Below are 24,362 nucleotides of genomic sequence, written 5' to 3'. Positions count from 1 at the left end.
CTAAAAGCATCCAGGAACTCCCAATGTCTCAAGCTATTGTCAGCAAGGGCTTTAAATATGCGTTTACATTCATGTTTTAACTGCAAGTAAAATCATTGCATCTGAAAATTCTGCCATTTAGATTCTGTTTTCTTTTTCACCATCTATTTTATATTTCAGAGTGCATGTTTCAATAGTATCATGATCATCGACAAATTGAAATAATTTTAAAAGTGCAATCATCACGACCGATGTGATTTTAAGTTTCCCCCTATAATCACAGCCAAAGATGGTTGACTGAGAACATTGCAGAAGGGTTAACCTTAACCCAAACTTTGTTGATATCCCTCTTGACTTATCATGGGGAACAAATAGTTCTATTGTGATTAAATATTTTTGAAGAAAAACAAGCTTAAGCAATTGTCCTTATATTGGTCATACAGCTAAGCTGAGAATGGCAATTTGATAGAAAGTTTGTTCTTCAACCAAGGCCTTTGTTGATCTGGATCAACAAAATAGTGAGCAACAAATTGTGCTGCCTCATCATCCATCAGCTGCCTTGCCCAATGAACTCTTTTTGATGGGTCGCTTCCTGGGCCTGAGCACCTACCACAACATCAATAAGAACAGTAAGCAAGTAAATAGCTTGCCATATTATCAATAAGAAACCCTATAGAAATTCACTTCAGCAAACCTGTATTCATAGAAGCAAGCACTTCTTTCATTTTCAGGTTTATTCCAGTTATTCCAGCCCTCTGGTTTGATGCATGCATCCATCCATGTATATGCAAATACCACTCTGCCAAATGGTGCCCATGGCCGTCCAAGATGCATGCAACAGTTTCCTCCACTGCCAGTGATGATACACCTACATGTTACAATATGTTCACACATTTCAGTCTTCTTTTCATTATGCAACACAACAAACACAGAGCAGTGAAGCTTTTGCATTGCTGTAATATAGTAACCACAAATTTGCATTTACGTAAAAGACAGATTTTGTAAACCAGGTCAGCTATATTTGAAACAAAATGATGTGCAATTATAATCCATCCTTTTTTACATTAGATTAAGGTAATTTCTTAAGGATGAAATATTTGAAAAAAAAGCTTTGACAAATAGGAAAGAACCTGGAGGGTAAAAAGCCCAAAACAATGGATTTTTTAGAAATCATTCCTCTCCCATACTAACAAATGTTTAAAGGTGTGAGTGTACTTTGTAGGTACCCCTCTGTTACGATTATTCACCAGGGTACATGAGCTAAAAAGTCACAGAGAAATGACAAGTCATGGAAAGTAGTCATCACAGTGATAATTAAACATTGAAATACTCCACATAGTGAAAAATAAATTTACAAAATCTAACTAATTCTATGCTATGGAAGCTCCATTTTTTTGCAAATAAGATGTTGGGTAGAAATATCTCACTGTGTTAATGACTGAGAATCAAGGTAGGTTTATAAAATTATAAGTTATTACACTAAGTTACTGGTTCAGGTTTGGGAGAAGGTTCGCCGACGCGAACCCGGTTCGTGGATTCGGGAAAAAAAAAAATTGCCTTTTGGGTTCATGGGTTGGGTTCGTCCGTATATATATGCAAAGATTTAAAGAAATATACAAAATTACAAATCTAAATACATTTAATAGTATGCTACTTCATCATTGATCAATGCCAAATGCCATTTCAATTGATAATTCAGAATATACTCATATACTCAATCAATGTTTTATTTTTGGTCCAATTCTACAATTATATAAATTTGACCATTGTCTGTCGCTTGCAGGTAGTGTTTAAGTGATTGGTATACTGTAGAGACTATAACTTCCCAGAAATATAACATCCCTAAAATGATTTTCAGATCAGATGAGTATATCTTCAACCATTATGTGTACAATTTCCCTTATTAATTAGTCTTAGAATGAGAAGTTGACAATGGTTTAGGATAGTTTTACCAACTGCATTACTAATTCAGTAATCCAATTCCTAGATTCCTGCTTAAGAGGATAGTAGTGATCCTGCAGCTTAAAGCACTCTTGTACTGGTAATATTTGCAGCAAATTATAGATTACAAAATCAGGAAGAGAAGAGTTGTCCCTTGTTTTATATGCATGGTTCAGACACTAGGCAGTTTCTAGAGCTCTTGTGTATTCAGTAATGGCTTTTCTGATCTTTGGAGATTATTATGTGATCTGACAAGCACGTTCCATTGCCATTGCCTTATTAAAAATCTTGACACTCCTGATATCTGGTTTGCCCGGGTCCGTGCCTGGGTTCACCTGGGTCCGGCCAGGGTTCACCCTTTGGACTGTGGGTTCTCTCTGGGTTCACTTCGGCAAACCCAGAGAGAACTCACAGTCCGAAGGGTGAACCCTGACTGGACTCAGGGCAAACCCAACGCAGACCCAGACCTGCACGGACCCGGTTTGCATTTGGAGGCCAAAACCGGCGAACCCAGTAACTGAGGTATTACATGAACCAAGAACTTTTCCAATTGGAAAAGTGGCAAAAGGATGAAAACCCAAAGCAGTGAACTTTCAAGAAATTGGCATTTCTCCTCCATCCTCATACTAACACATGCTTGGAGGTGTTTGTTGCTTTGTAGGTCCCTTCATTACAATTACTTGATTTAGTATTAAAATGCTTTACCTAGAGAAAGATGCCATGAAATAAAAATACCTAATGAATACTACTACACTTTGAAAGCTCCAATTACTAACAAAATATTCATGAAAGAGAAACAAGCAAGCTGACTTAATCTGCTTTTAGACAACAAAACATTACTCTAGTGAGAAAAGTAAAGAACAATTATGCAAAGCAAGATGCTAGCCTGAAGATTAATCTTAGTATTTAGACAGAAACTATGGTATCCCCCACCAGCCTTTCTTGAGTAGCCTCTGATAACTTAATCTATCAAGAGTCTTGGAACACAAGAATAAACCAAGATTAAGTCAATACCGACCATCTCTGTCAGTCAACCACATCAACTAGCATACATTTATTCTCCTGATTAGGGTCGCACTCCATTGATTGCAGAATTGAAATTACAACATTTATAATATAAATTATGAGGCTCGTCTGCCAGGCTACTAGAGATTGCTTAAATTATATGCAATATGTGAAAACCAACAGAATACATATATATTATATTTTAAAAGCCTTTTTCTCCAAATAAAACTGTGCCAGGATTTATACCATCCCGCTCTCATTGATAAAAGGAAAATGTGAGTTTTTCTGAGACCTCTACTTATTGCAAGCTTTAAGGCCATTTGATTAGCCATTAGATATTATACTACTGGAACAAATTAAGGTTCATCCACAAGCTACCAAAGAAAATGCATAGATTATGCATAATATGTTATAATAAACTGCAAAACATGTCGCTGAAAGAAATTGTGCCAGGATTTATTGCATCCTGCTCTTCTAGATAAGTAAAATATGAGTTCAAAAGTTAGCAAGCTCATTTCTTAAACCCATACTCATTGTATGCTTTAACTCCAATTAATTGGACAATGAATCAAGAGGACAAACTATGGTTCATCCACCAGGCTACCATAGAGGATGCATATATTATACAAAATATGTTAAAAACAACAGCAAAACACAGTTTGAAAGCATTTCTCTAGATATATGGCAGGTAAACTGTAAAATATATTGCTGAAAGAAGACATGCTAGGATTTATGCCATCTTGGAAAAATGTGAGTTCAAAAATTTCCAGCCTCATTTATCAAACATATCCACATTACAAGCTTTAACTCCAAGAAAAAAGATTTTGTGACTTTCTCCTTACTACCCTCTTCAAGAGAAAATTTCCAATGTAATAATGAAGTGAAGAGCCATATTAGCCCATTTGCATCTTGTGCATCATCCAAGGTGGTGGATAACATCTAATCAATCCAAGAAGTCTCTCCCCAATGTTGATGACAAGGTATCCCATTAAACCATGGGCCTATCACATCCGGCAAACTCTATATTTTTCTTCTATATAACTTCCTGATGTCCCGATGTAATTTGGACTAAGGCAGGACCTAACATTGAAGCTATAATCGTACTTGATATCTTTAAAGGTTTGTAAGGACTTAATGATTAATGCTATAGACTTGGTACTTTAATTGTTAAACTGTTACAACTGTCGAGTAATTGAAAGTTATGATTATACAGTTTCGTTTTAGTAGACAACATGAATATTATATACATTTCGAATACATTTCAGACTAACCAAGTACTAATGCTTTGCGGTGAAATCTGTGCATGAGACTTGGAATGATTTTGTAGATGCTAGGGGTGCAACAAAATGGACCTAACAACTTATCCCAAGAATAGTCCTGAAGCCATTTTACCCTACCTCTGTAACCATGAGACTAAATTGTATTAGATGGACCACCTAACTATAAATTCCTATGAGATGCACATTGTGTCCTTGACACTTAGCTAGTCACCTTACTCCCCAATGATGGTCGACTAAACCCTTACTTCCCCCAAGACATTCTATAAAGTTATCAATAGCAGGCTGGTGGATTCACAAGCTCTACCAATTGCGTGTTGACAACTATGTTTTGACAACAAACACCTTTGTCTTGACTGACTATTAAGGTGCAAAAGATAAAACTAATGTACATAATAAGATGAATTGTTGACAAACATAAACTCCTACATATCCTCAAGCAGTGATATTTAGATATAACATTAGGAATAAAATAAAAATGGATGAATGAAATAACATAGGAACAAAAAATATAAAACCCAAAAAAGAGAAAAGATGACGAGCGGCATTTTTTGCCAAAAACCTAGCATAAATGACGAAGAGAGCATTAATGGAGATTGCCCCTCCTGGAAATGGCTAGGAAATAGCCTGAAATAAAGAAGAATGAGTGCAAGGAAATGGAGGAGGATGTCCAGGCCATTAAGAGGGCATGGCGACCCATTCTTTGGAAAAGAAAATGGCAGGTCGAGGTCAAATCTGGGGCACAAGGCAAAAAGAAGACCCACAACCTCTTAAAATGCATTTTGGGCAAAGACTGAGGGAGAGAAGGCAGAGAAACACATTGGAAGGAGGTCGACCAAAGTTTGGGAAGGTTTGCAAGGAGTTTAAGTACTATACATGACAGATTTGGAAACATTTTTATTGGTAGACCGTAGAACATCTCTCTGTCAAGTTAGGCATTGCTCATTGGGTTTTGTTCTTAACAATAGTTGTTTAAAGTTTGCTCATACAGTAATTAGCCACAATTTCCCTACCTCTGGTGCCTAAGGGTTTCATTTTGTTCTAATTTTCTTGTGGCAGGGAGTTGTCAAGAATATTTCACAATGTAGGTCTGAGAACATCTTGCAATCGATTGATTTTATCCAACAAGACTTGAAACCAAAACCTGCAAAAACCCACAAATGCTTTTGTTAATAAGCTCATTAAAACATGAATTTTTGTTTTAGCTTTGCATTCATTCATAATTGCATGGAGAACAGATTTACGGTAGCTGCAAGTTTCCAGAAAATGCTGAATCCAATAACCAGGAAATCTTACCGACCATAGGACTACATATCTAATTTTGCCATCATGGAAAAAGATTTATAACTCCGATAAATATATGAACTCTGCCCCTGAGAAGGAAAAGAGTAGATTGCTTTGTTGATAAAGGTATTAATTAACAAAGGAATTACGAAGGGCCATATAACATAAAAACTTAGTTGAAACAAAATAGGTGTACCCCTCAAGTTAACTAAACCATCTGGCCATCCCTTGCACTCACAGTTTTAAAATCAATCCCTTAACCGTGCTGTTTAAAAAAAAAAGAAAAATAACCTTAGGAGCAAGAGGTCAGACTTGGATATGAAGATGTAATGTCCGGTTTTAGAATTTCCTTATTTTTTCTTAAATAAATATCCCCCACTCACGATAGAGCTTGCATAATTAATCACAAACATTATTTTATAATTCTGATTTATATTTCAGATTTAGAATTTATAATATTATTTTAAAAGTAAAAATTTTATTTTGAATATCTGCCGTAATCCTTCTTATAGTTGGCAGCTATTTCTTGAAATATTCTAGCTAAAGTTGGGTTTTCACCCACTAACTTGAATGAAGAAATTAAGGGTTTTCATCTTTCAATTTCTGATCTACGAGGGGTTTCATCCTCAAGATTAGTGAGCCATTAATTCAAATTCCATGAAGGAAACATAAATATTATATGTGCTAAAATGCCCTTCCTACCCGTTGAATTATCTTCTTATAAACCCTTTTTACTCCAATAGTCATGACCCTTAATATGTTACCCCTTGTCTTTTAGTTAATCATAAATTAATCTTTTGTTTTTGTTTTTTAAAGAAATTGCTGGGTTGGGAATTTATCCCACAACCTTCTTGTATCCTTCATTTTTAAGTATTAAAATGTCTGAGATTTGTATTGCCGCCAAACATCTTCAGTTTATGACCAGCGATGGAAATATATTGCACAAAATAAATTTAATAGGGAGACATACGTTTAGACAGGAGCATTACATAGTCATCTTTTGGTTTTAAATTCCTAATCTAAGTCCCCTCTTTAGGCTATCTATATAGAAAAATGATTGCTAGGAGACTATACGTCAGAGTTGTTAGTTATATAACATATTTCAGACACTGGTTCAATGCTAGTTATCTTTACTATGAGATTAAATGCTATGCAGATCATAAACAGTCAGTATTGTATACATATCAATTCCTTACAACTAAACTTGCTTGGGTAGAATTTTGGTGAGCTTAATATTATAGTATTCCTTTATGAAAAATGTTCACAGCAATAGCCAACATGCTATTTCACCTATTACAACCTTATGGGGCTGCGAGTGAGATATTCCCCATTCAAAGCACGAATAGGTAAATTGATAGAAGCCGGGAGCATTAAGTGATAATGCTCCAATAAAATTTTGTACACAAAAGGAAACCTAACTGTTATCATCTCAAAAATTAACAAGATTCATTAAGCAATCATAAAAAAATTGTTGGTGTTGGAATAAGCCACACCAGGACCGACGATGGACTGGTCCAAGAGGGGCCAGTAGCTCAGTGGTAGAGAACTCCAGCAGCGTATGGAAGGTCCTAGGTTCGAGTCCTAGCTGGTCCATGTCTCAACATGGTATCAGAGCCAGGTCCAGGCTAGGAGCCCCAAGCACACGAGAGGTGTGGCTTAAGGGGGGGTGTTGGTGTTGGAATAAGCCACACCCGGACCGACGATGGACTGGTCCAAAGAGGGGCCAGTAGCTCAGTGGTAGAGCACTCCAGCAGCATATGGAAGGTCCTAGGTTCGAGTCCTAGCTGGTCCATGTCTCAACAAAAATATCATCTCTCTAAACTGTATGCACATTAATCAGCAGTGAGCAGTCATAAACAAAATTCATTATGCTATGTATATCACAAGAAACTCATACCAAAATCACAGTATATGATCAAACTGCCGTATGCCTTAATTTATTTACAATTATCAAGTCTGATCTCTTCGATGATCCCCTTGGAGTGGTTGAATGAGTTGTATATGTATTCCTCCAACATGATGAGAAGTCATGTCTCTTCCTGCAGTTGCATCTGCTTGTACGGGAGGTGAATCTTCCTTGTTTGACCGCTGCCCTTTTTATAATTAATTACTTTTAAAGTAATGAAACGTCCCTTAGCCTTATGCTAACCAACCTGCATTAGCAAACCGTTTTTACTAATAATGTGATCGCTGTTATCTAGGAGAGGAAACGATTTATAAAAAGTGTTATGTTCCTCAATCATGGACATTAGCCACCCTATACTTCCCTATTGCAGTCTGGGTTGAACTAAGTCTCCAGAAAATTGTGAAGTCTTGAATCAAGGAAATTTTCTCTTATCAGTTATGTTTGTCATGTCAGGGGCATGACAGATTGGAACATCAGTATTTCTCTACTTGATAGTCTTGATAGTCACAATAATACCCAGTCCAAATGCTTCCCTGCAATTTGTTTCTTAAGTTCTTTAATCCTTAAAAGCAAATAAAAAATCAGTTCTTTGCACTCAAATTACATTGTTCATTGATTTAAAAGCAATAATCAGATCAAACGAATGAGATATTCCTAAGAGTTTGTCACTCAATTGTTAGGATTTTCAATCCACAAATGATAAAGTCAACGTATCCTTTATGAAAGAAACTATGCTAAAATAGTATGCAGAATCCATAAAGCAAAAAAATAACAAAGCATAATACAAGATAACACCAGATGTACCCTGGGAAAAACCCAACCTTCAAAGCATCAAAAAATTCAATGTATTATATCAAGAATGGGATTACAAGACATTTACAATGTTCTCCATGCAGGACTTCAGCAGCATTAAGTAACCCAATTGCACTCACGTGATCAATCCAACAGCATATGAGAACCAACATCCCACTCCATGTCTTCCTTAGGATCCTGTCACCACATATGCAACCTCCTTGAGATGTTCCAATGCATACTCACACCACTACCCATGTGCTTGTTTTTATAGGACAAGCTTGCACAAAACCATTACAACAGTATTACATAAACCATGAGCCCAAAACCATGTTCTCTCTAAACCATAACCCTTAATATTAAATGCATTTACCCAACATGCCACCCACATTAAATACATGGCCAATGTCCCAGACAACTTACAAGTGTCCCCAAGGATGCCTATCCTAGTGTCTTGTGCACATCCTAAGATGCACCACAATTAAATAACAATATCATATTATTATGGAAAGCATACAACACACATGTCCCAATATTCTCACTTGTATACATTGCATAAAGGGTCAACGATAAAATCAAACATCTAGGGGATAATCACCATAGCTTATCTACACCAACTAAGCTTCCATGTTCTCACAGACTTCATCAAGCAACAACAACACCCAAAACTACACATCAATGCACTCCAATTGCAAATGAATAGTAGTGAACTCTGCCATGATGGTTACACTCTAATTGTCACATAGGTCATGACCATATCCTATTGACCAAAATCCAAACACAAACTCCAAAGTCAAACTGCAACAAGCAAATTTTAGTGGCTACCAAGTACTTGCCTACATAGTTGGAACATGACTATAATCTAATCCACATGCATACAACTAATGGTATCACAAATCAAGGTAAACACAACCATAGGTAGATCTCCTGTTATCCACATATCCAGCCCAATCTGCAATCTAAGTCCCTATATATACACTACCCTACACAAAGTCTTGTCTCTATCAATAACAAACATATAGACGTGTAAGAATACATGAAAACCTTTGTATTACAATCCAATGACACATATACCTCCCCAGGATTCCTATTGCATGGCCAATGTCTAGTTTGTGGCTGACCAAAGCATCCAAAATTCCACCAATAGACGTGAATGGCTTGGCTCATGTCATCAAAATCATCAAGTATTGAAGAACACACTAAACGATCTACAGATCTGCAACCAAAATACTGCAAAACAAAGCATACTTCATCCAAAAATTTATGTAACTCTCTTTCCAATGATATCCATGGCTTTCCCATTTCTCCACATCATAAAAGATAGAGATAAACAAACCCACATACTATCAATAAAAAATAATAAAGAGTAATAATAGTAAATGATAACAAACATACAAACATAGAGATCATAATAGCTTAACACAAATCCGAACTCCAATGTCATATGAATCGAACCCTAGGAAAAAACAATAAATCATAGAGAGAAAACCTACAAATCAAGTAATGCCCTTTTGCTAACACCACTAAGTGCTCAAGCTGTAACAACTAACAAGTAAGATCCTCACCTCCAATGCCCCAAATCGAAAATAATTCACAACGTCCAACCATTCAAACCTAAGGTCAAGTGTAATAGCCATATATCATATAAATCAGCAACAATGTAAGCTTCTCAAATGAAGGAAGGTCAAACTAACAACCATTCCAAACATCTAGGAATATGTCCAAAACCATGCCCCAAACTCCTGAAAATTGTCCTCAAAACAAACTCATACACATAAGGAGACAAAGGAAAATACACCATGCCAAGCACTCCTCAAGCAAGCCCTCCAAAACTGACATCTGCAGTTCAAGACTAATTTCCATGAAAAGACAGAGTACAAAATAGAATGCATCTAAGAAACTAGGGGAGCAATACCTATCAAATAATTCTCTATCAAGAGGGACCAAGACTGAGTAATGAAATTGCTCTATCCAAAAACAATCTCCTCATCAGGTTCATGTTGAATTCACATCCAACTCTAGGTAAAGGGTCCTGAGTCTTTCTACTAAAACCTCATCAAAGATTCACATTCCAACACATGATCTCCAAAACTAGACATCTCCAACCTTGCCCAAATCTATCTAGCATCAAGTATTCAAATAAACATCCATGCCAATTGAACTGCAACTTCATCACTGCAAAATCTAGAAGCTCTTTGAGGCAAAATGATCAATGTACTCAATACTACAAAACTACCTCAAATCACTAATATAGAATGACAAACTCCACATGACATCATGATTTACATCTCTCATAGAAGATTATCTATCAAACCCACAAATCCATGTCACTGCCAAATCTCCCACTAAAAGTAATACTAAGCTACTCATGGAATTGCCATAAGCAACTCCTAGATAAAGATCATGCATGGCCATCACACAATCAAAGATCTCAACAACACTAGGAGCTCCTGAAAAGTAAAATCCATGATCTCCAAACAAAGAAGATAACAACTTTGTAAAAAGATTTAAGGCTCAACCATGTCATACTTAAGCACCAAAACACATACAAGAAATTCGATGAGATCATGATCACCATCTCCAATCCAAAAGTCAATGTATCACCACTAACTATGTCCATGCATAAAATTGTCATCAAATTATGATCTGAAGTTTTTCATCACTGCAAAGTCCATATCCTTAGAACCAAAAGACATCCAAACACCTACTTCCATCAAACTCATCACTTCCTAAATCACTTATGAAAGTATATTAGGAAGCATCCAAACCCATTTTTTACTACACAGCTATGGAGGTTTGGAAAAAATATGCACTTTTAAAAAAAATATTAAAGAATTCCTCTGAATACTCAAGATATCACTCTCTAAAGATCTGCCTCCAACATGCATAATCAGGCAAGTCTTGAGCCCTCTAGAGCTCACCATATGACCAAAGGGCTCAAAAGACTCCACACACCTTGAAAATACTTTCCACATCCACCATATAAACATGCTTTTCAAATGAGAAAGGACCCACTTAAAGGATAATTTTTTTCTTAAAGACATTACTTAATTGAAAACCATAAAATGATAACCATACACGGGTCTTTCTTTTATCTACCCATCCCACATTTTGACTTTCCTTCATATTTATCCTTTAAGAATTCCACATGGGATTTCTCAGTCTTCAATCATGGTAAAAGGTAACTATCAAAAAGTAGGGTCTCAATGAAAAGCAACATACTACATTTTAGCAAAATTAGATCCTACACCCACACAATCCATAGAGACCTACACATACCGTGGCACATTCACACTACCTATAGCCACACTAGTCCTTGCCATGATATTATCACCTACACTGTTTGTAGACACCTATAATCTATCATCGCTCCTAATAACACATTCTAACATCTCATCAGAATGACCATACTAATCAACTAATTTTGACAACATTGCCACCTTAACATCATCCTAATTTATTAATTCCATAACAAACAATTAGATAAATTATTTATTTAATTTACAACCTCCCTATGTGTTGTGACATATTCACACATCGCCCCATTGCAAATGGGGACCCCTACTTTTTGCTTTCTAGGGTTAGTTTTCTTTGCTTCGTTGTCTGGTCTTGGCTATTAGCCTTTGCATTGGGGAGTTGTCAGAAAGATCATTAGGATAGCAGGGTTTGCTTAAGTTGAATTTAGTCAGTAGGTGGTCTAGGTCAGGGTCTCTTTGAAAGCCTTCCCTAGGTCAAGCTTTGCTCTTGTTGATAGGTTATGTCTTGTTTGAGTTTGAGGAAATCAATGAAGCTTTGTGAGTGAGTATCATCTTTGAGGGTTTGAGATTGGTCCAGATGATGAATGATGAAGTTCTAGGCATTGATTGATGTGAAGCTGACCTATTTATCCTTGAGAAATGCCTAATGATCAGGTCTAGACTTGGAAATTTGGAGAAAGGTCAAGAATTTGAGCATTTTTGCAAATTTCACTCCTGGCCCTTCCAAAGGGTCCAGAGCGAAATCTTCCTTAGCTCCCTTTTGACTCCTATTCTAGACAAAACTTTCACTTTAAGGCATAGATTTGGGGGAAATAAGCTTGAGTTCACCTCTAGAGACGCCTTGGATAAGCTTGGATATGGAAATTTGATGAAAAGGTCAAGATTTGAGCCTAAAAGACAAATTTTGCTCCTGACCCTTCCAAAGGGTCCAGAGCGAAATCCTTGGAAAGACCTAATTTGTCATCAAAAGCATTGAATTGACATCACCTTGAAGGCAAATGGACTTGATTAAGATGAAGGATCTAAAAACCAAGTCTAAGAGCAAAGTTGAGGGGAAAATGAAGAAATTGAACCTAAAACATGAATTTCGCTCCTGACCCTTCCAAAGGGCCCAGAGCGAAATTCCTGGATAGGTCCTATCCTTCTAGGGGTACCTAGGCGAAATGGTTAAAATGCACTTTTCATCCAACTTTTGAGCCAGGAACTCCTTTAAGGTGGTTTGTTAGCATGTCTTGAGGTAAGAGCAATGTGATTGAAGAAGAAGTTTGAATGTTTGAGTGATATCTAAGGCAAATTCCTCAATTTCGCTCCTAACCCTTCCAAAGGGTCCAGAGTGAAAAAATTTCAAGCTCCTAACCCTTCCAAAGGGTCCAAAGCGAATTTCTCCATGAAGTACTATCCCTTGCTCCAACCTTTGAATTAATCCATTCCTAAGCATTCTTGAAGGCAAATCACTTGTTTTTGATGAGGAAAAGTTGCAAATGAAGTCAATGATGGAAAATTTCGCCTAAAACATCAATTTCGCTCATAACCCTTCCAAAGGGTCCAGAGCGAAATTCTTGAGAAACCTTTTTTCCTCACCAAAACCTTAAAATGGACACCACTTTGAGAGCAAGTTGACTTGATGGTGATAGAAGGAGGTTTGACAAGTTAAATTCAAGGCAAAGAAAGGAGAAAAGAGGTGTGAAATGAGCTTAAAGACAAATTTTGCTCCTGACCCTTCCAAAGGGTCCAAAGCGAAATTTCTTAAAACACTATTTTCTTCCTTGTTGAGACCAAGAACCTTATCCCTATGGCGTAGTTAAGGGAAGATTGATGCATATTTGCCTTACAAGGTGGATTGGAGCAAAGGAAATGATGGAATTAAGACTAAATTGCAAATTTTGCTCCTGACCCTTCCAAAGGGTCCAAAGCGAAATTCCTAGAAAACTCCTTTTGCTCCCAATTTTGTATCAAGCCTAGTGTTGATTGAGGAGGATTGAACTTAGAGGCATCCTTAGGCATGCATTTGAGTAAGTGGTGAGTGGTGGTCACAAAATGTGAAGAATTTGTCCTAAAATACAAATTTCGCTCCTGACCCTTCCAAAGGGTCCAAAGCGAAATTTCCTATAACCCCTATTTGTTCCTTGTTGAGACCAAGATCTTGATTTCTAAGGCATGGTTGGGAAAGAATTGATATGTACTTGCCTTTGAAAGGTAATTTAAGGCAATGAAGTGATGGATTTGAAGCTAAATCACAAATTTTGCTCCTGACCCTTCCAAAGGGTCCAGAGCAAAATTCCTTATAAGCCCTGTCCTTGGCCAAGGTCCAAAGCGAAATCGAAGTGTGAGCTAGAAGGAAGATCAGGCCAGGACAAGGGTGACCTCATTGAGTTTCATCATCATTGAGGACACTTAAAATGCATGGAGGAGGATTCAAGGTGCTTCTAAAGTGTTGGAAGACTTCAAGTGTTCAAGGAGTTCCAAGCTATCCTCAAGATCCTCATTCTACCACATGGAGAAACCATAAGATATCAGAAGAAAGATCTTATAAAACTTCAAAGCGATATGAGCTACCAAAGGAGTGACTTGACCGAGAAGGAGGCTTCATCAAACACATGGGAGTCAAGGAGGTACATCATTCATTGAGTACATCAAGGACGAAGGAGGATCACCAAGGCCAGTGCAGGGGTACGTTGAAGAAGCAGATAGTTTCAGAAGAGTTAATCAAAGTTAGCTTCTCAGTATCACTAAATTGAGTATCAAAAGAGATACGAGCAAATACCAGACAAGGTGGCATCCTAATCACTATTCCTCCAGTCAGATAGCTCCGCCTCAACGTGTCTAGATTAAATGTACCTGACTTACCAGGGATGGCACAAACTTCGAGGCACCTACCCCGATTTCCTATTGGCTCACAATATTGAATGCAATTTTCTCATTGGCTAAAGGAGTTTGTTGTAACAAACCCTAATTAGGGTTTTCATCTTGTAATCCTAGCCATTGATTGTAAATCAATCAGAGCCATTGAAATGTAAAGAGCTCTCTATATAAAGCTCTGGCTCTTCATTTGTAAAGGTTAATAGTTAAGAGTTAGTTAATAAGAGTTAGTGAATAGTCAGTAAAATAGAATAGCAAATAGAATAGCAATAGAGTAGATTAGGAGAAGGCAAGAAATTGTTGCCTAAATTGTAAATGAACTCCATTTTCATTGACGATATGGTGAAATATGTCGTTTCTTTGCAATATGCATGGTCTCTTGTTGAATCTTCATTTTAGATGGTAAATAATTATACTGAATGAAGGAAGTTATTGAATGCACTCGCTTGGAATCCACCTAGTCCAAAGCACTAGCCTCTTGTTGATTGTAAGGGTGCCCTACGTGGTCAACTGGCATTGAATGAGCTCAATCTCGAGTCGTTACGCGTCTATTGTTCATGCATTAACTTGAATGATGATCAGTGTTTGACAGTGATGATTTGAACATCTTCAGAACTACCCTAGAAGATCGCACTAAGCTGGTGTTGAATTGTTCAGTTTGATGGTGATACCTAGCCCAGTAGGACTCCACCTAGTCGTTCATCTACCTTCTTGCATTCTAGGTCTTAGAGTAGACTTTCTGAGTCCCTTTACCTTTTGCTATTTCTTTATTCTTCCCGGTGAGTAAATAGGACTCAAGTTCCAGCAGATTAAACACTCAGGCAATCAAATGTAAGTCCCCTTGTGATTCCAGCAATAATCACATCAAACCAAATTGAGCTTATCCACACATAGAGACCCTACATATAAGAACCTTGGAGTCTTCTCGAATGATCCTTAGGCGAAATCTTCAGCATTCGAGGAAATTTTGTTCAAGAGAAGATAAGATACTTAAGGTATTTTATTTTGTGTTCACATGTGCATGAAAAACACATCAACACTCAACACTATGCCACTAGTTAGTTTTAATAATTAATTGGTCTAATTTCTATTTCACATTTAAAATAGTTAAATAAAACCTAATTTCCATCGAACATTTAAAATTAAATAATTAAAACCTAATTTCCATCTCACCATTCCAATTAAATGAAGAAATAAATTCATTTCCCTCCATTTAATCTCATTATCCATAAAATCAAATCTCATTCATCCATTTAGAATATTTTATTCTCAACACTCTATTTTTGCAACAAAATATTTAATACCCTCCATATGCTTGCAAAAATAAATGGCGTCCATGTAAAACAAATCAAATCTTAACCATTCATCATGCCTCATTTATTCTAAGAAAATCTTCTCATCCATAGATACATCAAACAAATCTATGCCATTCATCAAAACATTCAAAAAATTATAAATAAGCTCCAAAACTTCCACCAAAAGGATCCACAATTAAGATGCAAAAGTGAGTCCAAAATTTATATATAAACCAATGAATTAACTTCTACATGGTTCATTGCATTGGAATTATCATCTAATAGAACACTACACTGCGTACAAATCTCACAATAGAAGTCAGGACATGTGGACTGATCTTGAGGTCCATTAAAGATTGGTAGAGTTACCTGAGGAATACATAGCCTGTTGATTCTTCTGCAGATTTCCGGCTGTGAGCAGTGATAAACCCTTGTGACTTGCAGTGAATGTGGCAATTCTCTAGTAGAGCTGTGGCATTGCCAAATATAAAGTCTACGCTGCCTTCAATGTAACAATCTCTCAAATAGTGCTTCCCATAATGTAGGTAAGCAGTGTCCTGCAAAACATAAGGATTAATCATACCCATGTCTTGACAAACATAAATTGCAGCATTTTTCCTGTAAAACTGAACACAAATAGATACCTGCCACCCCAGAAATCTGCAGCTGTAGAAAGCACACCTGTCGGCTGTCACACGAATGGCCACAGCTTGACCTGAACCCTATAATAATACTAGCCAAAGTGATCAGAGTGGATACTTTCTTAAATATTTTTTTATACTATTGCAAATAGTTCAGTTGATAGAGATAATTATATATAATCCATCCCATGTCACGATTCCAATTAGACATTCACAGAGAGCACATAAATAAACAGAAATAATCTATGATATTACATGCATATAATGAAAGGGCAACTGAAACTTCCCAAAAGGAAACAATATCCAGGAGGTTAAAAGGCATCCAATTCAACTTTTATGTATTGCTAAGATTTGCATAGCAAATGCATGAATTGGCATGTCTCAATAGTCTATAGTCAAAATAGGGTAGCACTATCAATTTTTTTCTTATACTATAACCGCTGAAACAAATGTTTTATAAGAAGCATAGTAGTACAAGAAAATCAGCACAGCAAACATATAGCACAACTCTCAAGTATTTATTTTTTATGTGATTGTCACTTAATGAACAGCAACCATAAACTTCAAATTGTTGAAAAATGACTTTCTATATTACTATGGACAGGAAATGAAAACAAATAAATGGCCTTCTCTTATGAAACAGAGTGATCAAATATTTAACCTGAGTAAATAACTTTTCAAAACAAATGCTGGCTGTATTGCTTCCTGCATTGTTAAAAAGAATATAATTAACAGACTTGAAGAAAACTATTACAGATGATCAGATAGGAAGTTATATGCCAGATAAGAATAAAAGTTGGTCCAGTAGATAAGTGACTGTTTGGTCTCTATCAACCACTGATAGTAGCTCCCACTTAATTGATATTTACCACCCTTTCCTACAGAATTGTGGCAGCAAGATCCCGAAAACATCTCATAACTTTTAAACTGGATGTGTATTGTCAAATCAATAGATACCGACAGAGGATAGGCTATAATTTTAATAAACAGTCTCTTTCTTGTTCTGAATAGCATTCTATTTATAAGTGTAACTTGAGCTTTCTTACTCTTACAACGGAATGTCGCAAACCTTCCTGGAAGTTTGTTATATGCACAGAAGATCTCAAACGGTCATGATTATCTTCTAGTCAAAACTTACATGACAAAAAAGGAAAGCCATCACGACAGTCAGCTAGGTTTAGTGCCAAAAAAGCTGTAACCTTAACTTCAAAAAAAAATGGTTCAACAGTGGATGATCATACCTGTGGTGAAGCATTTTCAAATGTAATTCCCTCAGCTATAAAATCATGTCCTTCTACAATCACAGTACCACATCCAAAAGTTCCTGTACCTATTACACGTGCTGCCTGCATAAAAAACATATACAATAAAATGGTTGCACAATTTTCCCTAATTCTTAATTCTTGTATGACTCTGTAAAGACATGAATAAAATATATGCAGGTAAAAATTATTGATTTCATCCAGAGAAAATTGGTTAAAGTACTCAAGAATACAATTTCTAAATGTGTAAGCTCGCCCAGAATGGTATTCGCAATTTGATTAAAAGATACTACGATTGGAACTGGAAGACATGAAGTAAAATTTGATGAGATGAAAACATGAGAATTCATAGGTTCAGCAGTATAAAACCAGGCCCAAAAAACATATTCTACCATACAAAAAAATATCTGAAACTTGAAGCACAAGTTGGAATTGTGAAAGCTGCCTACAAAATAAAATTCAACAATATACCCCAAAATAGTTCTTGTTTGAAAGACACAAGTACAAACCTGGCTTCAAACTTGCAATGCAAGAACTCGTTGAATGAGTTTGCCTTCCACACTCAATTTTGTTATCATCGTGATGGATTACACAGTATGATCCAAAACACTCATGTTATCCTGACAATGGATCACTGTGTAATCCAGATTGTTGATACAAAAATCCAACATACAGTCTTTTCCAATAACTCTTTTATTTATTGATATTATTGTGAAATATTTATGTTCATAATTTATCATTTTAGTTTAAAATGAGCATTGCAAAACTGCAAGCAAAGCAGTAATTGCAAATGCATCTCCAAGCATACCAAATAAAATTCATTAGATCAATCTACGAATATTTCCACCAAAATGACAAGAGTTTGAATGCAAAAAATATCTCAAAATTTCAGATGAAAATCTGCTTTATACAAAGCAAGTTAGAAACCTCAATGGAAGTACAAAAAATTGTAGTGAAATGGTGAACCAAAACATTCCTATGACAGTATCCCAGTTCAGATTACCTTCAACCTCAGTAACTTTACACTCAGATTTTCTCAAGTAATCACAACCTGCCACATTTACCATGCCATTTCTCAAAGTTTTTCAAGAAGTATTTTTAATTTTTTAATATACATCTTTTATGGTTCAGTTTAACAGACAGAAAAATACAAAGCAAAGATAGACTAGACATTTTTAGTTTAAGATTAGAATTAGGGTGTTTAAATATTCTTTTAGTTTAAAGGGATTTTTTTTATAAGTCTAATTTTAAATCTCAAAGAGGATTTTTGTTAGAACATAATGTTATTAGTGATCACATCCTTATGACATTTATATATAATGTTCTAATATATGGTTATAAAACCTTATATATTATATGTTTTATAAGCATATCCCATTTGAAATAATTATAATCTAATTACTATTAGATTATTGATTATTTATGAGTGGGGGTTATTGAAAAGGTGTGACTACTAAAGCCACCCTTCCTCCTAATTTAAGGAGGTTCTCTCTCATTTGAGAGGTGTGGGAATTTGGAGCTTTATGGTGAGTTGTATCACTATGCACATGAGGTATTATTGGCCATGTGGAAGTATTGGAGGAGTGTCCCCATGTTCAAGTCTATTTTATGATAGACTATATTTGTAAGTGTTTTAATAAAATAATGCTTTATGGGGTTTTCTACCCGAAAGGGTTTTCCCCATGTATATCTTGTGTAATGTGTAGATTTATGATTGTATAATTCTCATTTCATTTATTTTATGATCTTGTTTATAATGATTAGCATCCTAAGATCCTAATTTCTAACAATTTTTCTTTTAGCCATTTAATTTTTACATAAACCCTCTCAAGTGAAAATAAAATAGAATTTTTTACAATTAGCATGTTTATTATGTATAACATTTATAGTAATTCATATGCACTATATTTTAAAATGAACAATGGATTTCTATATTAAAATAATAAAAAAGCAAAACACAATTCACATAAAGATAAGTGGAATGGAATCCACCCCCAAAAGTCAAAGCTAGAGCCCTAAAACAAACAAAAGCAGATACCCTATTAAACAATAAGAGCTATACTAGCAAAAGGAGGAGGAGGAGCATTATCAAGGGGTTTACCCCAGCCATTTAAGAATTCCTTGCCATCAGAAATGGCTTCCAAACCTATGAAGGTATCCTCCTTGTCTCTTTCTATTTCTGGATCAACAAGAGTTGTGTGAACAAGTGAAATAGCAAGGTCCAATTGAAGGAATTTCCCACTATCATGCAAACCAAGGAGGTCACAATCAAGTTGAGAGGTACAAGACTCTCCACATTGTGGGGAGACCAATCATAATGTCAACGTTGTTGAGATCCTTCAGACCCATGAGAGCCATGTCTTGAACAAACATTGTGGCTATGGCTACAATGGCACCCACACGGAGATAAAACATCCCTAATAGGAGGAAGAGATACACGAGCAATAGTTTTAGGGTCACTGGCCCAATGCTCAACAAGTGCCTACAAGTGGGAAACCTCCACAGCAACTTTAATGGGCTAGACCTAGATCTATGACATAACATTAGAACATATAATAGCTTTAGTGTACCTAAAGAAATGAGAATCCCTAGTAGAACCTAAAAATAAAGCAATATTTCTATCTTTCCATATGCTTAATAGAATTTCAACTCTAAAGGAATGAAAAATTTGGGTAAATCTCACAAGCATCCCAGACCGGTCACTTAAAAGAATCATATGCTAGGAAAAAAGCTCTGGCTGGAAAGGCTTGAAAAATAATCTATCCAATTTTGTGCCACTTAGGCTTTTGGGCAAAACCAAACGAAATGCTTAAATGTTTTCCAAATGTCTGCAAAAAAGACAAAGGGATTTTGGATAACACAAGATCCAATGTGAAGACCTTGATATAGGAGACACCAAGCAAAATGAACCAATTTGGGCTCCAAAATGGCAGACCAAACTATTTGAAACGTGTGGCACCATTGAGTGGAAGTGGACTAAATGTTCCACTTCACATTGAGTTTTAACCATGAGCAAGCGAGGAGAAAGCCAAGAATACCTTTGGAAGGGTGTGTAATTCATACATGGAATGTCTAGATACCACTTCAAATCCTTCCACCAAGGTGTAGTACATTGAATCACAACCTTATACAATATTTTTAGAGGCAGAGTCTCCGTAATATTTTGAAATGATTCAAAATCTTGATTCCCAAGCCTATATTTAACATTAAATTCTAGTCAAGGTAGCTAGTTCTGAGTGGCTTTGGAGAAGAAGTATGAAATAAAGCCCCCTAACTAAAAAAAATTATCATATAGACGTAGGGAACTTTGGCAAGAGGTCAATCCTAGCAAGTAACCACAGGAGATCACCAAAATGATTGTTGGTTGGAGGAGATCCAACTCATAAAATCATTCCCTTTCTAGATAAGCCGCAACTTGATGGCTTCCCAAGCCTTCCATATACTTTTGCCAACAAAAGTGCCTTGAATTTGCACCAGCTCCTCCATGATGATGATGGAATGAAGGCCCAAACCTTGCCAAGCCTATTCGCCATGAGGAACTCCAAAAGTAATAAATGCTTGAAGGATTTTCCAGGTTTCTCGACCTTCTGGGGCACAAATTATCCATAAGGCACACAAGGTCAGCCCCTGCCTGTAAGTATTAATAAGGCCAAGACCACCCAGGTCATGTGGTGAACACTAAAATTCTTACACAATAACAAAAAAAATCTCTATTTTTACAAATAGTACATTGGTTTTTAGTTCCCTAGTTTTTTGTTCAGATTTTACCATTTTGAACCTAACTTAACTCCATTTATAGTTTTACAATGCCATGGCAATGCCCTGTAAGTGAAATGCTACTATGCCCTCAACACAATAAAGGCTGTGCATATCCCAGCAAAAACGTATCTAGGTCTACATCTGAGTGTGACCCGAGTTTGACATGGCTAAGTTATAGTGGAACTAATATGGGATACATCCTAGTGACACAAGGAGTGTGTCCAGTTGAGTACATCTGAGTGTGATCCAAGTTTAATCGGGTCTATTAGAGTACAATCCAACTTGATCTGAGCCTAATTGGATGCATTAGAATGCGATCCAAGTTTAATCAGGAATATTGGAGTGCAATCCAAGTTGATCCGAGCTTAATTGGATACATTCGAATGTGATCCAAGTTTGATCAGGTATTTTTCGAGTGTAATCCAAGTTTACCCAATTTTAATTGGACACATTAGAGTGATCCAAGTTAGCAAATTTAATTGAGCACATCAGGGAGCGATTAATACGTTTGAGGTTAAATCTTAATAATGTGGCCCAAGCCGACTCCACACAAGAATGAGCCTCAGCTCATACAAAGCAAGGTGGTCTATAAAGTAATGATGCCCAGCCTGGCCAACACTGTACGGTCTCAGAACTCTCCAAATATTTGTCAAACAAAACAAAGAAATAAAGCTTTTATGTGTCCACAAGTCAACATTACCAAAATGGAACTCATGATCACCTGTATGTAACTTGCAGCACAACAATCCCAAAAAGAGAAACAAGTGAAGCATAATGAAAAGGGCTTCTGAAACATAACTGGATCAAACTTCGATTGATCAATGATTAGTAAAACACTATGTGATTAATCATTAGGAAAGGATTTTTATCTGCCACAACATGATCCATCACCAGAATGAAGATGTGTTTTATATGAAACTGTGTGATCATTCATCAGGACAAGGAGTACTCCACTATCAAGACAAGGTTGTCTCCTATCGCACTAGGTGATCCATCATCAGGATGAGTTTGTCTCCTACCACACTACTTTCCACCATCAGAATGGGGATATTCTCCTATCACATTATGTATGTCTTTGTATCATGATACATGATACTTCATCAGGATGAATATTCGTCTCTGTATCAGCCATCTTCAGGACAAGCATGTGTTCCTAATCAAACTACATGATTAATCATCAGAATGAGAAGTGATCCGTCGTGACAATGAGACTGTCTCATATTTCACTTATAAAGATGGCGATGTGTATAGGGATCACCATCAGATAACAGTGAGGGGATGTGTATAGGGATCCATGATCGGATACTAGTGTCTCTGTATCACAAAACATGATCCATGGTGGATGTATTTCTATCACATTATGTTACCCATCATCAGAATTTTGATGATGTGTTGAGAACAGGACTGAGTGACCCATGATTAAATTAAAAGTGTGTACCATACCACATTACATGATCCAACAGAATATGATATGTTTAGTACCTGATGATGTTCGATGCAAGTGGCGGTATTTTTACATGTCAAAATCGTATCCTCTGCGCAAAACCCACGCAGTGTGATGAAATCCTTAGTCTTGGGCACATAAACTGGCTGTCTGTAAACCCCAGGCAAAATCTCAATAACAATTCTGTCCCTGTTGGCCAGCGGCACGGCGTCTATGGCGTCCTGTACCGTGCTGAAGTCCCCGCGTCCATCTTGTGCCACTACTAGCTTCCTTTCCGACGCCCTCTCCATCGAAACCCTCAAATTTCAGAGCAGAATACGCTTGAATTCCCACTCACTTCTTCATGGGCTAAATTCGTCAGGTGTAAGCACAGTAGGAAAAATAGTATGTCGGTAGGACTTGAGGCAGTGAGCACTCGATGTCTTGCCTCACCACTGAATATTGGATCCAAATGATAATTTGAAGTACCTAAAGAGTTTCAATTCAGATTCAAAAGCTGAAATTATGATACAAATAAATCAGAGCTGCAAAGGAATAGGTTGAGTTAAAACTGGACAGAAGTCAATCCCACATGTAATCCTACGGACGGGCCACGAGGCGAATTTCTGTAAAGATCTGACATGTCCATGTCATTGCAGAGAATTTTGTGGAATTTTTTTTCGGAATTTGTTTTTTTAAATATTGAAAAAGATTTGAATTCCACATCATCTACATGGTCAAAGGTTTATAATTCTTAGGAAAACTTTTTAATAGTTATAAACAAAAATTTAAATGTTATCAAGTAGTTGTATATCACATTTCACATGAATATTCTACATCAATTAATTAAGTTAAAATGATAAGACAAATTTTATATTATATAAATATTTTTAATAAATTAATTAAAATAATGATAAAAATTTCTATCATCCATAAAAAAAATGAGAACTAAATTTGATTAATATAATGGTTTGGGATTAAAAATGAAATAAGATAAAGTTAAATGAATTAAATTTTAGAGATAAAAAAATGATTTAAAAATATTGGGGATTAATTTTGTGATCACTTTGGAATTTGCAAATTAATATACTTTGGCATGGTTTAAATTAATATATATTGGACCTAATCTTTGCACTTATAAAAATGACTTGGTGCATGGACATGAATTTGTACTAACAAGATTGAATTGGTAGAAATTTAAATATTGGAATCTATTTCCCTTGATCTTTTGATTTCTAGAAAAATGCGGTGTTCATGATGTTTACAAACATCTTTGAGATAACTATTGAATATTGAGGGTGGTGTTTTCCTTAGTCAAACCTCTAGGTGAATCGATTGAGCAATTATGATCTAAGATCAAATACAAGCAAGCATGCAATATGCACTCAAGATGATCACAAAAGTCAATGATATAATGGGGGTGCTCTAGGATTCTTTATGATGTTCTAATATGAATGCTCTTGTAATGATTTATACAATTTCAAAATGAATGAATAAATGTCACACAAATCAACACAAGCATGTGCTAGGTTAATTCACAATAGCTAATAAGACAAATCCCACAATATTTATTTGAATTGAAATTTTAAAAGTTGAAGGTTTAAATTTGAAACTACAAAAATGGCCACAGTCAATTCTACACTCATGGATCTAATCTAGGGTGGTGAATGGAAGATCTAAGG

The 24,362-nt window shown here is 36.1% G+C and overlaps 1 protein-coding gene across 4 annotated transcripts; it reads right to left on the bottom strand.

The window, feature by feature from the left end:
• Positions 1-26: 26 nt before the first annotated feature.
• On the bottom strand, positions 27-23,313 carry LOC131026988 (pectinesterase 31). 4 transcript variants are annotated; one of them, XM_057956989.2, is made up of 7 exons: positions 22,740-23,313; positions 17,478-17,582; positions 16,240-16,317; positions 15,965-16,152; positions 8,273-8,382; positions 674-847; positions 27-585 (listed from the first exon to the last, which is right to left on the bottom strand). In XM_057956989.2, the coding sequence occupies exons 1-7, from the start codon at positions 22,989-22,991 to the stop codon at positions 530-532; spliced, it is 963 nt and encodes a 320-aa protein (XP_057812972.1). In that variant the 5' UTR covers positions 22,992-23,313; the 3' UTR covers positions 27-529. The 4 variants fall into 4 exon arrangements, with proteins under 4 accessions (XP_057812972.1, XP_057812971.1, XP_057812973.1 ...); XM_057956988.2 differs by having other exon boundaries at positions 27-577; XM_057956990.2 differs by lacking the exon at positions 8,273-8,382.
• Between the last annotated feature and the right edge of the window lie 1,049 nt (positions 23,314-24,362).

Source organism: Cryptomeria japonica, chromosome 10, assembly GCF_030272615.1.
Source record: "Cryptomeria japonica chromosome 10, Sugi_1.0, whole genome shotgun sequence".
Lineage (NCBI taxonomy): Eukaryota > Viridiplantae > Streptophyta > Pinopsida > Cupressales > Cupressaceae > Cryptomeria > Cryptomeria japonica.
The sequence above is the reverse complement of the archived record's forward strand: the minus strand, read 5'-3'. Positions and strand labels throughout refer to the sequence as shown.